Consider the following 17,696-nt stretch of genomic DNA (forward strand, 5'->3'; position numbering starts at 1 on the left):
GGCCTTAATAAAGATTGCCAAATATAACAAGAAACGTTAACTGACATGTAAAATGCATTGTATTTCAGGTCAACATATCTCAAGCTGACATGCAAGCCATTGGTAATACTATCACAATGGTAACACAGGATGGCACACCCATCACAGTCCCTGCTCATGATGCAGTCATCTCCTCAGCAGGAACACACTCTGTTGCTATGGTAACTGCCGAGGGTACAGAAGGGCAGCAGGTAATTGCTTTTTTTCTTTTATATCAGTCAAAACATATCAGTGTCAAAACTGTTAATAGATGCACAATGTGTTAGAGCAGTTAAGCACACAAACTTCGGACTGAATCCTAGTGTTACAGCTTTTTAGCTACATATCCCTCTGAGTCTCAATTTTTTACCAAATATGTACATATAATTTTGTATGTGTATGTGTCTATCTGCTAGGTAAATCCCTAGAGTGGAATTGCTGGGTGAAAAGATATATATGTTTGTAATTGTGATAAATGTTGCCAAACTTCCCTTCTAGGATTGTGCCAATCTACATTTCCACCTGCGTTTGAGAGTGTGTCTTCCTCTCTGCATAGTTAACATAGTGGTTTCAAACTTTTAGATCTTTGCCAATCTGATCTATCTCCTTATAGTCTTAATTTTTCATTTCCCTTAAAATAAATGATATTAATACATTTAAAAACTGTACATGTACTATACTGAAGGCAATGTTAAGCTTCACTGCAGCTACCTTACCCTGTTCAGTGAGTGAGTTTGTCAAAATTAGTAGCTCTCATTCTTCCTATATTAATTTACAGAGTCAAGACCATCACAGTAAAAACTGATAAATTGGACTTCATCAAAATTCTGCTCACCAAAAGATGCTGTTAAGAAAATGATTAGATAAAGACATATGGCAAAAAAGAAAAAAGATAAGCCCCAAAATGAGAAAAATATATTCACAGTATATATGTCAGTGAACTTGTATTGAGAATATATAACATCCACACATCAATAATTAAAAGATGAACAGACCAACACAAATGAGTAAAATTTTTTAAAAAATTTAAGTGAGCAAATCATTTGATTGCTCATTTGAACAGACCCCTCACAAAAGAAGATATAGGAATGGCAACACAAAAAAGTGCTTAATATCTTTAGTCACCAAAAAAACACAAATTAAAATCAGAGTGAAATGCCATTTCAGACACAGGAAAATGACTGAAATAAGAAAGACTAACAAAACCAAATGTTGGCGAAGATGTGGAGCAACTAGAACATTCATATACACTAGTGAAAGTGCAGAATGATACAAACACTTTGGAGAACTATTAAGCAATTTCTTATAAAGTTAAAACATACCTCTACCCTATGATCCAGAAATTCTACTAGATTACACACTGTATGATTCCACTTATATGAAATCCAAGAACAGACGAAATGAATCCATGCAATAGAAATCAGAAAGTGCTGTTTGGCTGGGGGTAGGAAATTGACAGCATGGACTATGAAGGATTTGTACTATATCAAGTGATGTACTGTCTCAAGTGATGGTTTCACAGATGTATGTAACCGTTAAAACTCAACAGAATACCTATGATGCAGACATATTTATCGTTTGCTAACTATACCTTATGCCAAAAAATAAATGTATAAATGTGTGTGCATGCGCACGCACATACGTACATACATATGTATATGTATGTATGTATGTATATATATATATATCCCCCAAACAGGAGCTTTCATGTTGTCATATGGAATGGTCCCACCTAACCTGTTTGCAGCCATTTCTATGGCTCTAGGATTCCTGGATGGATTTATAGCCCAGCTTGGATAAACACACCTTGTATTAGTTATAGTTGCAGGTCTGGAAAGATAGCAATCCTAAAGCAAACATTCTTATGCAGCTTATCTGTAGCCTATGGGTTAGGAAAATTCTCAAGAGAGAAAACTTTGAGGGCTAGAATGAAATCAGGCAGCTTCCAGCAAAGAGGGATCACAACAGAGTTACGGGTTTCACTTGAGGACCAGCCGCTGCCATGAGCCTTTTGACTGTAACTGTAGGCCATTGGGCAGATGTTGACTATCCACGTGGTGTATTCAGACTCCACCTATGAGTTATCTGAAGGGTATGCTTTAGCATAGTACAGCCCCTCTAACTTGGTGATTGAAACTCTTAAATTCTGTCTCCTGTGGAGAGTGTCACTAAAATTTCTTCGCAGCTTTTCAGCCTTCCAGCTGCTGCTTTCTACCAGATTTACTGGAACCTCCTCCACACGTTTGCAGTTCTTGGGTCTTAAAGAATTGAGTAGCATTTATACACAGAGTTGGGAGACCTCCCCCCATTCCACACCCCCCCCCCCCGCCTACACACACACACAGACTTCTGGTTTTCTTCTAAAATATTCCTCTCAATATTTAGCCATTCTGGCAGTCCTAGACTCCATTATCTGATACCTTAAGTTGCCCTGTGCTGCTCAGACTGAGGGAGTACCCTCAGTGAAAAACCTATTTAAAAATAGATGTGACCCAGTATGGTTCCCTTCCTTCGAGAATCCTCTACAGTTTCTGCCTGCTTTTTCTCATCCTCCAATCGCTTCAGATAGTTGCTTTTTCACATTTTTGTCCACAGTTTGTGATTGTTACCTGCAGAAGGGATCAGCTACTCTGCTCTTGCTGGGCTGCTCTCTGTTATTAGATTATGGAACATTACTGGGATTTATCCAAGATGAATATCTATTAACTTAAAAAATCTAGCACTTTTAGTGAATTAATGATCAAGTAAAATAGAAATTTTAGTTTTTAACCTATTCTTCCTCTGAGTTTGGCCAAATGAAATTTTAGAATATCATATTAACAGAAGTAATTGATGCCATTTTCTATGTTCTCTACATAGAAAAAACTACATTGTGGTTTAAGAGCCACAAAAACACTTTTAACCACTCTGGCTAGACACTTCAGGAACAAGATGGCAAGATGCTACAGAATCTAAAAAGGAAATTAATATAATTAGATATGTTGCTATTTGTCAGTAATGCTAATGGTCTTTTCAGTTTTCCTAGTTAAATGGAAATCTAATTTTAAATGCAAAAGATAAACAGGAGAAAATAGTATATTCTCTACCACTGCTCCAAACTTGGGAATTAACAGACATTTGAGATGTGAATTAGTCCACATGTGTAACTTACTAAGCAGCCACTTAGGGTTAATAGAATCTAGGCAGAGTCACATGTCCCCTGGTTAACAGAGCCTAGTATAGTGGATTTACTTCTCCAGTGTCCTCTACCCTGTCATGCCATTGGCTCACTTCATAACCTTAGACAAACCTCTTCTTTCTGAGCTTCAACTTCCTCAAATAAAAAAGAGTAGTCCAGAGTAGACAACTTAAAAAGTCTCTTCCAGCTTTAGGCTTCTACAAGTCTACAGTCAGAAGGGTGTTTTTCCTTTTGAAGAAGATCTTTTTCATTAAATGGATTTTAACCTATTTAAACCATAGTTTTAATTCTTCTGCGTATTTTTTGTTTAAGGTTGCAATTGTGGCTCAGGACTTGGCAGCATTCCATACTGCATCATCAGAAATGGGGCATCAACAGCACAGCCATCACTTAGTAACCACAGAAACCAGACCTCTGACCTTAGTGGCAACATCCAATGGCACCCAGATTGCAGTTCAGGTGAGTACAGTGGCAGCAGCCCTCCATTGGCAGCAGCGCTGCTCGTACCTCTCAACAATGTACACTGCGCTTTACGCATAACCTTCACAGGAGGCAGGGCACAGAACAATTTGTGTCACTTTAACGAAACTGCTTTGTTAGAGGTGGATTCAAAGGGACCAGCAAACACTTTGTTCTCTACTATCTTTGCATATTCTAGGGGATTGTATAGCAAAAGATAAATAAATAAATAAAACTTCTGGTATATATCCCTATGGGCATCCAGCCAGCTATCTTAACTCTCAAAATAAACATCTAATTAGGCAGGATTCTATAAAACACTTAAGAGCTACTCCTTGGAAATGAACCTAGTGTAAACATAGACCCTAAATCTGAGAATCACTGCACAGTCCTGTTTTACAGTAGGGAATGTCAGAAGACTAAGAAGAAAACCATTCTCTGGGAAATCACTGTATTCAAGCAGAGAATCTAGAAGGCTGGGTGCAGATTACCTTTCCTCAGGGGAAATCATTCATGTATTTACTCGGAAAAGGGTTAGAACACACTCAGGCAAATGCCAGCCATTGGTTTTAATTTAGTTTATGGACATAGAAGCTAAAGGCTCAGGAAGCTCTCTGAATCTCTCCATTGGAAAAGATGAGCATCTTTTGTCCCTTGCATGTGTGAAAGTTTATCAAAATCCTAAATAAAGAAACTGCATTACTCTCCCCTGCAGGAATTTGTTTTTGTGCTCTCACTGATTGGATCTGCAGTAGTATCTTAACAAGCCCAGGTGTCAGAGAGAAATTCCACTTCTGGCATATACTATTCCTTTGGCATCATCTTTACTGTGGGTTTGTGTATGTTCCTGTTTCAGCTTGGAGAACAGCCATCTCTGGAAGAAGCCATCAGAATAGCATCCAGGATCCAACAAGGAGAAACGCCGGGGTTGGATGATTAACCTTAAGAACAATGGAGCAATAAAGCAAGAGGAGCCTTTCATTTTTAGGCAGCAGAGATCCACGAAGCCCGGGCCCAGGAAATGAGAAGTTTCCATTCCTAAAACACTGTACACATTTTTATGCAAGAGTGGAGAACATTTTATTCTTGACACTTTTGTGTATATAACTCTTGGAATAGATTCACAAACTGATTCATTGTGTACAAGGAAGTATGAAATTAGGGCAATACTGTAAATTTTCACATTACTCTTTTATCAGATTGCAAACTCCTAAAGTCTTCATGCAAGACCAGTGAAGTCTCATGGAGTCTTATGATGGATTTTTAACTTACTGTGAAAAAATAAAATAAAGGCTATATCTAAAATGTTAAAGGTTCTATATGTCAAACAATCATAATTCCAAAAGCCATCATGGATAATAAAGGATGTAAAGCCTTCAGATATTTCCCCAAGTTTAGTACAGTGTCTGCAGTTTTTGTTCTGCTGTATACTTGTTCATTTTTATTTGTATCTTACGGTTTGAAGACTATTCATTATAGTTTTCCATCCCTGTTAAATACCAACTCTTCAAGCTGAAATGCTAATTACATTAGCACTACATTGGATTATGTATAAAATTATAAAGTTTGGTTACTTAAAATTAAAAAGTTAAATCCAGTGCTTTGGTTTTGTTAAAGACTTTACTTACTGTTCAGGTTTTTGTTACTGTTTTTTAAGAATAATGAACTATCAAAGTTCAGCCATCGGCTGGAGCCCATATAGCAGTGCTGTTATTGGAAATGGCTTTACTTTGAAAATTAGGTTAGTGGGTTGGTGTAAATTATTTATTTTTCTTATGTACTTTTGTTTTAAAGCTTATTACCCTAAAGTTTATTATTAATTTTGAATACAGCAATTTTTAAAATGTTACCTTTATATTTGTTTTATTAAATTGGTATGTTGGTGGGGGGAAGTGTTACAGAAAATACCACAAATATAATCAGTTATAATCCAACATGCATATATTGAGAGTACACTGTGTATCAGGCACAGAAGACTACTTTTCTATAGATTGTTATGTGCTTGTAACAATTTTGTGAGATATATAGGACTTACAATCCCCGTATTTGTACAAGAGGAAACTGAGGGTCCAAAGAGGTTAAATGCCTAACTCAGACTATACAGCTCTGAAGAGGCAAGACAAAGACTTGAGAACCCAGCCATTCTGGCTGCCAAGTCCAGTGTGCTTTTTCACCATGCTATCACTGTCTTCTCATGTAATTTGTGACAGAGATTGTTAAGACGAGCTTTGGTTTCTGATTGCCTCATGACCTACGCACTTGAAAAACCATCTCTAATGTTGGAAATTCAGCATAGGGTCTGCCAAGGTCCAAAAGAAAGAAGGAGTTATGAAGGGTTTTCCTGCAACAATCACTCAGTCACTGTCATTCACCAATTTTTGTTTGCTGGAGAGCTAAAATGTGGCTGTTTTTCATTTCCAGCTTAACAGTAAAAAGGAAAAAGTGTGCAGTTTTATTTAATATCTTTGATCAGGTTCTCTGAAGTCTTACTAAAAAGGGTCATGACTTCATTTGATATAGGAATCCCTTTAGGGTTGTGCAGAGGATTGGTTGCTTGCCCTTCAAAGCTCTTCATAGACATAAAACATTAGAAAAGGTCTTAGTCACCCACAGATCCAGTCTTCATTCCTAACAGAGACATTTAAACATACCCAGAACTCCCAGCTGAGGCCCAGAAAGGGGCCAGCATGGAGGGATAGAGAAAGAACAGAATCTACGAAGTGAAAGGGCGGTGCTCCCACCTCCCAGTCCCAGTCCTAGCTGCTGACAGGGAGCTCCTCCACTGGGCCAGGAAGACTTGCAGTGTCCCAGGACCTAAACCCAAGCCACTGACCTCCCCGGGCCTCTTCCATGTGCCCTAGCTCAGATTCCAGCGTGTTCGTCCCTGGTCTCAGCTCCTTTACCAGATAGGCTGTGCGGGGCTGTGCTAGACTGTGCCAAACTGTGCCAGTGGACCTGATTATCCCTCGGCTCAAAAACAAAACAAAACACATTCCTACTGGCACCAGAGAAAAGGGCAGAAGGGCACTGCTGGTTTGTCCCCTACCTGTTTTCCTGGGAATGGGACCCTAGAAGCCTAGAGAGGGGGCATATTTCTCCCAAGGGAGGGCTCCAGCTGATGGTTGCTGCTTAGTAAAGCTGGTGTAGGTTTCTATACAGTGCAGGATGCAGAAAAGAGCCCTCCAGAGTTGAAGTACCTCCAAAAGGCACTTCATGAAACAAGCATATACTTTAGCAAATAGAGCCAGTGGAAACCTAACTGCAATATGGTCCAGACGATGCTCAAGGCAAATCTTTCAGTCCAAGAAAAACATCCCCACTCTATCCCAGACACACCCCCAGGCCACTACAAAGAAAAAGTAGATTGCCCACAGTCTGCATCATACAGAGTACGATAAGGGCTTAGCTTCCTTAATTCTCTACAGGTGCAGCTGCCCAGAGGGCCACACTGCTCCCTGCCCACTCACCAACCCCACCACCAGTCCATCAGGGGCAAAATGGACAGTCTCACATGGTGTCTTCAGGGATGACAGCCTTGGGACTAGGTAAGTAACTTGGGAAATCATGCTGTCAGTACTGAAATGGACTGGATTCCATGTATCATCCAAGGAATTTTTGGTTCAGTATTTCCTGGCTCAGATAAGATTGTAGACCAGTCAAGTATCAGCAGACCCCAACAGCAAACGGAGTGGGAGGGTGAAAAGGAAAGGGGTACAGCTGAAGTCTGCTGTCAAGGAGGAAAAGGGAGCACATGGAGAGTGGAGAAAGGATGCCTCGACCCCCTCCGCTGTAAGCACTTTCTATGCTTAGGTTTCCTTTAGGGATAAGGGGATCTTTCAAAGAATACTCCAGCCAAGTACCCTCTTTTCTTTTGCCTGAGGAACAAGGCTGGCTTCATGGACATGTGGCCAGTGCTGTTGAACAGAAAGACCCTGTACTCAGAAGGGTCCTGCACTCGGGAGTTAAGGCACTGTAATTGCAGTCTTAAAATTCTTAATAATTTTATCTTTGAATCTATGTTCTGTAAGTAAAGTCTCATAGAACAGTGGAGCAGGCACTAGGGGCCTAGAGACTAGACTTACACAGTCCCACCCGCTGTGGCCTCCCTGGATGGGTTCTCGCATCCATTCCCCTTCTTGTCCTTACCCTGCAACTGCTGATGCTGATGCTGCACTCTGTCTTCGGCAGGGGCCTGGGGGCCAGTGCAGGAGGGTCAGTGACAGGCACATGCACCCTGTGGAGTGGAGCATGGTAGTGGCCATGCTTGCCCCAGACTGACACTAGCACAGTGCTCCTGGTGGGCAGTGGGCTTCAGCAGTCTTGAGAGGGGCGAGCTTCTTGCCCATTCAGGTACTGAGCACGTCCCAGCTCTGAATTTTGAAGATACCTGGGCGTAGCATGTTTGCTGTGGGCTGGGGTGGGTTGCGGGAAGGGATGAGGGAATCTATCAAGCACAGGAGAGCAGCTTCCCCAGGCACCTGTGAGGGGCCATGCCCTCAAGAGCTTTCTCCAGGCTCTGTGCCCAGGGAATCCTCACTTCCGCCTTCCACCTTTTCCTGGCTCATGTTTGCCTCTTTTAGCCAGATGGAGATACCCTCCTCCTGAGATGAGCCACAGGATTCCAATGGCATAATTTCAGTGATCCGAAATACAAGTTAAATACTCTGACAGTTTCATTTAAAACTGGCATTGGGTAATATAAAGATGAAAGGTAAAATTCATGCTAAAATTTTGTCTTTAATTTTCTTTACTTAGAATGACATTAAATAACAAAAAACACCATGAGAAGTAGAATATATATGCATTTGACTACTCAAGGTATCTTTTATATGTGGAATCATACACTATTTGTCCTTGTTTTTTGACTATTTGTCCTTTTGTTTGGCTTTATGTGTACCTTTAAGGGCACATTTTTCCTGCTTCTTGACCGAGAGGACCCACATTTTCTTTTGCACTGAGCCCCACAGATTATGTAACCTGCCCTGCTGAGGAAAGCTCTTCTATCGGCCCTTCTCTTTTCGCTGTCACAGCGTGTGACTTGTGTTTTAGGCACATACTATCTTCTCCTTTTAGATTATGGGTTCCCTTAGGATGATTGGGAACTTCAACTTCCTGGTAACTCCAGGAGGCCTTGCAGAGCAACAGGTCACCACTAGCTGTTCCCTTGTGCTCTAAACTCCCCTGGTTTGAGAGGTACAGAGAATCTTCAATTCTCCATGCAGAAGTTTCATTTCCTTCCAGGGTACCGCTAAAATTGAAGGAAATAAAATCATGCTGAGAGTAAAGAATTGCTCAAGATTCAGGATAATTGAATGAATAGTTAAAATAAAAAGTATCTGGCAAAAATTTTTCATTTCACTTCCTGCATTCGAGTGAAAGAAAATGGGATTCCTGAGCTAATGTCAATCCTAAATTTCTCTTGTTTGCCTCATTTTGCACAGGAGGCATCCAAAAGGTTTCCACAGTCTATGGCCATGCCACCTGAGCAAGCCCGATCCCGTCTGATCTTGGAAGCTAAGCAGGGTCGGGTCTGGTTGGTACTTGGATGGGAGACCACCTAGGAAGATCAGGTGCTGTAAGCGTAAAAGAAATAAAAAATAAGGGATTGTAAGATGACAAGGTCCTTGCAATCTGTGAAGTCAACTAAGGGTTGCCTTGCCTTAAAAAAAAAAAAAAGCAGTCTCCACAGACTGCGCTAATCTCTCCAAAGCCCTGGCTCAGATGAGAGCCTGAGAAGGGTATGTGCAAAACAGTTCTAATCTGGGCTACAGACTCAGTCATGGTGCCCTCCAGACAAATTCCGCATTTTCTGTGGAAAACAGCAAAGATGTAAAATCTCTGCTGCCGCTAGCGGATTGCCTTATTTTCGTAAATAAGAAACTTCTGCTCTAAGCCAGTAACAGGGCTTTTTAAGGATCCTGAGAGTGCAACAGGTCCAGGTTGGGAGCAGCGCTTATGTTCACCAGATCTTTTACCCACAGAAAACTCATTGGACAAGCTTTTCCCCACTACCTTTTCTAACATCCTAAAATTGCTTAATGTTCTTTTAAACAGAAACTCAGGAACAATAGAAAAATGAACCACTTTTTTCTGCAAAGGTGGTCTACACTATTGTGAAGCTGGTGAAATCTTGTGGATGTTTCGAAGTCAAAAAGAAAGGGACTAGTTAATGAATGAAAGGCACTATTAGTGAGTCTTAAGGTCAGCCACCAGCAGGAAGCACTGTGTAGGTTCAGGAAGCAATCCACAGCCACACACTACCTGCTTCACCGCCTCCTTCTGGAATAAAGCAACCGACAGTGCCTGGGCAGGGGCAGTCTTTTCTCTAACCTTGAAGAAAATCACTTCATGCTGGGAGAAAACAAAGTGAGCGACAGGAAGAGAAGGGCCCTGACTGCCTCTTCAGGTCACCGGGATGACATTATGAAGGAAATAAATGCCCACACCAAACCTGGAGACGTTTTGTCTCCTTGCCAAATCTGACAAACACTTGTAGCTTTATAACCAAAGAAATACTTCTGAGATTCAGTCCTGAGATGCCAGTTGCAATCCTCATGACTATAAAGTACTGAGGACTAAGTATCATTGTCACACATGCGCTTACAGTGCAAATCTCTGCCAGCTCTTGAGTCCTAAGCCCTAGTCACTTACTCCTAGCAACATTCAATACTATGAAGCCCAGTCCTGATGGATGAACAGGTTGCTGGCCGTATTTGGCATTCTGCATCTCACTCTACAGTCTCAGGGGAAAATCTGTAGGGCCACCTTCCTCCATCCCTACAGGGAAAATCACTTGCTTATGCAGAGGCAGAGCCAGGCTAGGGACCCAGTATCAACCTTGACCAGAGGCAACAGGGTGCAAATAGCTCCTATCCCACAGACAGCAACTCTTGGGGTAAACGCCTTTTGCTGCCTTGCCTATAGATCCAAACTCTGATCTAGTTCACAAGGATTGAATCCACCTTGGTTACCTGTCCATGATCCCAGAGGAAAGCACACATCTCCTTTGACCCAGCAATTATACTCCTAATGTCTCCTAAGAATATACTCACATGTGGAGAAATAATGTCACAAACACTCATTGCACAATAGCAAAAGTTTGAAAACAACCTAAAGGAGGACTGCTTAAATTATGGGAGAGTCCTGCTGCCTCTGGCTCCTCTAAGCCTCAGCACTGTTAGAAGATTCTGGGTGGATTGCTTTGGGGAGTTCTGGGATGGAGTGGTCACTCGATGTGGTAGGCTGAATAATGGCCCCCCAAATATGTCCATTTCTTAATCCTCAGAATCTGTGAATGTTATTTTTTATGGCTAAAGGGACTTTGCAGATGTAATTAAGGATCTTGAGATAGGGTGACTACCCTGGATTATCTGGGTGCACCTGCTGTGGTCCTTATATGAGGGATGCAGGAAGAAACAGTCAGAGCAAAAGGTGCTGTGGTGACAGGAGCAGACACTGGCATGGTGTGCCTTGAAGACGGAGGAAGGGGTTATAAACCAAGGAATACAGGTGGCCACCAGAAGCTGGAAAACACACACAAAAAAGGATTTTCCTCTCAGAGCTTCCAGAAAGAACCAGCCCTGTTGACACCTTGATTTTAATCCAGTAAAACTAATTTCTGACTTCTGACCTCTAGAAGTGTAATAGAATGACTTTGTCATTTAAAACCACAAATTTGTGGAAATTTGTTACAACACAAACAGGAAACTAACACACAGCATATCATAGCTTTGAGAGCTCAATGCCCCTGGTCCCACCTAGTCTGGCCCAGGGACCAAGAGGGCTTCTGAAGGAAGTGCCCGCTGAAGGGGAATCCTCATCCCTGTCCTGGTTCTCCATGTCCCTACCCATTCATTAGCATTGGAGTTTGACCTCCTTCAGGAGCAAGGTATCTACCAAGAAGTCATACCATAGAGGTCCAGGCCCCTAGGAAATGGCAACCAGAATCTTCTACTCAGAGATTAGTTCATGAAAAGGCACCGAAAGGCTTCCATCCACACTGGCAGCTCTCACAAGGGCATCTGTATCAAGCGGCCCATTGGCATTTCACCTTCTGCAAAGATTTCCTCAGGCTCCTGTTCTTTCTGGCCCCTGAGTTGAGATTTCTGGAGCACACAGATGGCTCTGGCGTCTCTTTGCAAGTTGAGTCACAAGGGCCCTTCCTGGCAGGAGGGAGGACACCCTAACAGGGAGGACTTTGAGGATGAGCAGGTAGTGACTTCCTCCTGCAGATGCACTTTCCCCCTTGCCAGTCTGGGAGGGCGGATACCTGGTAGCAGCTGGCAGTGGGGAAGGCACACGAGCTCCCCCGCCAACTCTTCCCCTAGGGCTCTATTTTGATCATGCTGTGTATCTGCTCTCCTCTCTGTCACGTTAGAGATGAAGATAACAGGATCCACCCTGTTAATTTTTGAGTGGAGAATTATTGATTTTGAAAATAAAAATATAAATGACGCTGTATATTAATAGTAATGGGTACATAAGTCTTATTTTTAAAAAAGGAGGAAAAAAAGGCCCAAGAAAAACAAACAAATAAAATGCTCTAATTTTGGAAGAACAGAATCAGAAAAATCATTTTTATTTCCACTGTGTATTTCAGTGTGATATCTCACATTCTGTAGTGTTAATTATAGATAACTTTTTATTTAAGGCAAGAGAGTAGTGAGTAGAGCTGAGGGAAAATAGAGAAATGCAAAACCACAGCAACAGATTATCCTATAATATTTTCACATTCTGGACCTTGTGATGACACTACTACCAGTATGTATCCTTCTGCTGCCATCTCTTCTATTGCAAGTACGTATGCTTGCCATAGTCTGTGGGTAGAATAAGACACACACATTCTCTGATTAGCCCCGGTGACCATCAGCCAAATGAAGTGTGCCCGTCCGAGATGGTGTGCTAGTAAATACAAAGAGGTGACCTGCCTTCTAATTCCCACTTCTCTCAGGGTAGTCTGTAGCCATTGTAACTTAGCTACCGTCTATCATGTCCAATCACCTGGAGGGAGAGAGTCGATGCTTGCCCATCTCCTCCAACCCTCTATCATTCTTAAGACCATACTAATTTTGGTGAAGAGAGAAGGAAGGAGGGAAAGCAAGTAGCTCACTGGCAGAATGTTCAGGATCTCCTATATCTCCCTCTCCAAATTCATAGCAGCCTTGAATGAAAAGGAGAATAGCTACTTTTTAAAATATTAGGTTCAAAATGCTCTTCTAACACAATTTCACCATTCTAAAAACAAAAGATCTCAACCCTAGGACATGTTAAAATAAATTACTGAAAAGGAAAACAAAGTTTAATTAAATGATTAAAACATAAATTATGGATATAGAAAAACTTTCAGGGTGATAGAAATGTCTAAAACTGGAGTGTGGTAATGGTTACTTAACTCTTTAAATCCACTAAAATTAACTGAATTGCATACTTTCAATAGGTGAATGTTATGGTTTGTAAATTTACTTCAATCAAGCTGCTAAAAAAACAGAAAACTAACCTTTAAAAAAATTATGGTTCATCCAGACAATGGAATACTATGCAGCCTTTAAAAAGAATGATGCAGTCCTATATGCATTAATATGAAACACTCTCTAAAAAATATTAAGTAAAAAAGCAAGGAGCAGAACAGTATGCATAATATGCTACAATTTCTTATAAAACATTTAAAAGATTACATATGTTTGCACAGACCATTTCTTAAAACAATACATAATAATAATAATAATAATAATGTTGGTTGCCTCTGGGGAATAGGTTGGAAACTGGAGGTGAAAGGGAGAGTTTTCACTGAATACCTTTTTGTGCCTTTTGAATTTTGTATTTTGAACTTTTTATTATCTATTTTAAAATAAAATTGTTTTCAAGAAAGATTTCCAATGACATTACTGAGGCCCTGTACCTCAAACAAACAGCACTTTGTTAAAATATTTTCTATGTTTGGTCATCAAATTTGAGCTATAGGCTGGCCAGTACAAACTGAGTGTAAGAAAATAGTCTGAATTTAGGTTTCAACATTAGGTTTAAATTAGGTCAAAGTATGATTGGCTTTTAGCAATGTAATCTTCAGACTGGTGTACTACTTACCTAGGCTATTCATCCCTGAATATCCAGCCATTCTCAATGTCAGAACTGCACTCAGCTGCCCTCATAAATAGAAAGGGCCCACTGGTCACTTTTCCAGGACAGCCTGAGTTAATGGACATGCACAGGCACCTTGCCCCTGTTTAGATCCACAATAGAAGTGCTGTACATACCTTGGCTTGACAAGGAAGGACCCAATTTCTTTCCAGTTTCCTTGGCAACTTACAGGCTGACAAGACAATGTCAGCCCCTTTATCTGCAATAATCAGTGTGTGCTACTACAGAGAAGTTATTAAAAAAAAAAAAAAAAAAACCCTGCCTGGAGAGAGTAAAAAAAAACCTGTTGTTTTTAACTAACGCTCTAACTCTCTTTAGCTAGCTTTCTTCTTCTTTCATCCTTATTAGGTATCAGAAGAACATGAGGAGGGAATAAGGATCACTGTCTTATACTATATGTTCTTTGAGTAAAGACCCACTCATTCAGAGGAAAAAGAGCCTGAAACTAGGAAGTTAGTCCTTAGTCAGCCTAATGTGCTCAACCACTAGGAAAATTTTTCAAGTTTTCCTAAACAACACTTCAATCAGTAGCACACCAAAACAGAATTACAGACTAGTTTTAACTACATAGCAATGAGAATGTATGTTCTTCAACTTCGTGTAAAAATACAGATGATGCTCATAAATATAATGCTGAGCCAAAGAAGCTAGACACAAAAGAGTACAGGCAAAACTATTCTCGCCGTTTGAAGTCAAGTGGAAACCCTTGATGGGGAGGTGGAATTAGGGATGAGAAGAGAGCTAGAGGGGCGTTGACAGGACCAGAGTCATGGGCACCAGGTCCTGCACTTAGAAAGACCCACTTAGAAAGAGCCTGTAATTGTTTACTGCTCTGCTGTCACCATCTTAAAGTTCTTAGTAAAATCTGAACTCGGCATTTTCATTTCTCACTGGGCCTTATGAATTAGGTCTCAGTGTTGGTAATGTTGTTTCTCAGTCTGGGTCTTGAATTTGTGAATATTCACCAAGCTGTACATATTTTTTTATACATGTTTTGATACATTTGCTTTTCTGTATGTGTATTATACTTCAATACTAAGTTTAAAAAACTGAATTATAGACTATATTTAAAGTAACTCAATGAAACACTACTTAGAGAATGCAGCCAAAGTTATATTCACAATAAAATGCATGGCCTTAAACACTTTGATTGCTGAATAAGAAAAAACAAAAGTCCATTAACAAAGCCAACAATGCACGAAATTAGAAGGGAAAAAAGTCACAGCAAAGCAAAATCTACAGAAAGTGAATGAAAGGAGGAAATTAATAAAGATAAAAGCAAAATGAATTATTTCAAAATGGAAAAAACAATATAATTAATAAATAAATCTAAAATCTAGTTCTTTTGGGGTAGGAAGAAGCAAACAATAAAACTGATAAACCGCTAACATAATAAAAAGGAAAGACAATACATAGTTAAATTAAGAATGAGAAAAAGTTTATAACTATCGGTACAGGGAAATGATGGGAAACACAAGGGAATATTTTGCCCAATCTGATGCTAATACAATTTAAAATCTGACTCGAGGAAATATAAATTACCAATTATGACTCAAAAAAAATTGGAAATCTAAACAGATAAATAATCATGGATAAAGCTGTCAAAAGCTATACCTCAAAAAAAAAAAAATTCTGAACCTAGATACATTAATGAGCAAGTTCTTTCAAACTTTCAGGGAATCAATATTTCTTATACTATCAAAGCTATTCCAAAGCATAGAAAAAGAGGTAAATATCCCAGCATTTCACAAAGCCAAAGTCTTATAAAAATTATACAATATAAATACTATGAACTAGTTATAAATATAGATGCAAAATACCTAAACAAAATAATGAACATAATTTTGCAGTATATTTTAAAAACAACTCGACTAAGCACATTTATTTTAGGAAGGATATAGTGGTATAATATAAGAAAACCCATTATCGAATTCATCATATAAATAAATAAAAAGAGAAAAAGCAAATTAAGAGAAATACCAATTTGACAGAATTTAATATTCACTCAGAAATATCTTGATAAAAGAAAAATACTTAATATAACAGTTATACTGTGCACTTGCACATATACACATCTTATCGACCAATATTATTCTTTTATTATTATTATTATTATGGTGACATTGGTTAATGAAATCCAATGAGTTTCAAGTGTATAATTCAACAGTGTCATATATATTGCATTGTATGTTCATTGCTCATAGTTAGATTTCTTTGTCACCACATATTTGACTCCTTTTACCCCATCTACCTTTCCCCTCCCCCCACCTCTGGTAATCACTAGTCTACTATCCATATCCATGAGTCTCTGTCTGTTATGTTTGTTGTTTTTAGATTTATATCCACATATAAGTGATATCATATAGTTTTCAACTTTTTCTGTCTGGCTTATTTTGTTTAGCATGATTATCTCAAAATCTATCCATATTGTAGTAAATGGCAGTATTTCATCTCTTCTTATAGCTGAGTAATATTTCATTATATATATGTATCATATCTTTTTTATCCAATCATCTATTGTAGAACACTTCAGTTGCCTCTATACCCTGGCCACTGTGAATAATGCTGCTAACAACCAATATTTTTCTTAATATACCCATTAAAGTCAAGACAAGGATGCTCACCATTTCACTTATTATTAGCCTCAGGTTCTAGTGAACTGAGCTAACCAGCCACTGAACACCTTTCTGATTATTTAATGTTGTTCTGGAAGTGTTAATGCAATTAGATAATAAAACAAAATAAGGGTCATAAATACTAGGAGGAAGGAAAGAATTATTGTCAAATACATGATTGTCTACATAGAAATCCAAAATAATCAAATGAAAAATGGTTAGAAACAGTGTAAGGGCACAGAACATGTTTTTGTGTGTATTTATTTTATGCCGGTCATTTTTCTGGTTTCCAACAATCACGGGGCCCTAGAAGTCAGCAGAGCTGGGAAGGGGGTGGCAGTAGGAGTGGGCATCAAACACTTAAAGCTTGGCTGCTTCAAAAATCACCTTGATGGAGGCAGGTGATTCCGTCAACAATGACAGAAGTGTGTGTGATCAATCCTATCCCCCAAACTGAGCTACTGGCTCAGTTAATATTCCGAAGCCAGTAATCAGGGATGAAGCCTTTTCTTCTGCACTTTGAAGTGAGCCTATAAAAGATATATGCATCCTTAGGTTCACTGCAGCATTATTTACAATAGCCAAGATATGGAAGATGTGGTACATATATACAATGGGATGTTACTCAGCCATGAAAAGGAATGAAATCTTACCAGTCATGACAAGATGGATGGACCTAGAAGTGAAGCAAGTGAGACAGAGAAAAGCAAATACCATATGATTTCACTTATATGTGGAGTCTAAAAAAACAAACAAACAAAACAGAAACAGACTCGTAGATGCAGAGAACAAACTGATGGCTGCTAGATGGAAGACATGAGGACTGGGTGAAAAAGATGAAGGGATTAAGAGGTACAAATTGGCAGTTACCATATAGTCACAGGGATGTAAAGTACAGCATAGGGAATAGTCATAATATTGTAAGGTGAAGCCAATAGTTCTCAAACTTTGCTTGCAGGCATCAGAATCACCTGGAGGGTTTGTTAAAACATTGCTGGGCCCTATCCTTGGAATTCTAGTGCTGATGCTGCTGGTCAGGGGAACTGCATTGCCCCAAGCAACAGAATTTTAATGAATAAAGCAGTTAACTCTTTTATGCAAAAAATAATAATAATAATATTATAGGGTCAAGTATATGGTGACAGAAATTTAACTTTGGGTGGTGAACACACAATGCAATAACATATGATGTATTATTGAATTGTACACTTGAAACCTATATGATTTTATTAACCTATGTCACTCCGATAATTTTAATGAAAAAATAATAATATTGTAATAACTATGTA

General features: G+C 39.4%; 1 protein-coding gene and 1 pseudogene across 2 annotated transcripts in view; both read left to right on the plus strand.

The window, feature by feature from the left end:
* ZNF143 (zinc finger protein 143) overlaps positions 1–5,253 on the plus strand; it is a 39,989-nt gene extending 34,736 nt beyond the window's left edge. For both annotated transcript variants that reach the window (XM_011377242.2, XM_011377240.2), the window contains exons 14-16: positions 69–230; positions 3,509–3,655; positions 4,512–5,253. In XM_011377242.2, coding sequence (XP_011375544.1) covers positions 69–230; positions 3,509–3,655; positions 4,512–4,595 — 393 coding nt within the window. In that variant the 3' untranslated portion in view covers positions 4,596–5,253. The remainder of the gene's footprint in view (positions 1–68; positions 231–3,508; positions 3,656–4,511) is intronic.
* Positions 5,254–9,119: 3,866 nt separating this feature from the next.
* Positions 9,120–9,237, plus strand: LOC111730342 (annotated as a pseudogene).
* Positions 9,238–17,696: the final 8,459 nt, after the last annotated feature.

The sequence above is a fragment of the Pteropus vampyrus genome, unplaced genomic scaffold (genome assembly GCF_000151845.1).
Source record: "Pteropus vampyrus isolate Shadow unplaced genomic scaffold, Pvam_2.0 Scaffold307, whole genome shotgun sequence".
Lineage (NCBI taxonomy): Eukaryota > Metazoa > Chordata > Mammalia > Chiroptera > Pteropodidae > Pteropus > Pteropus vampyrus.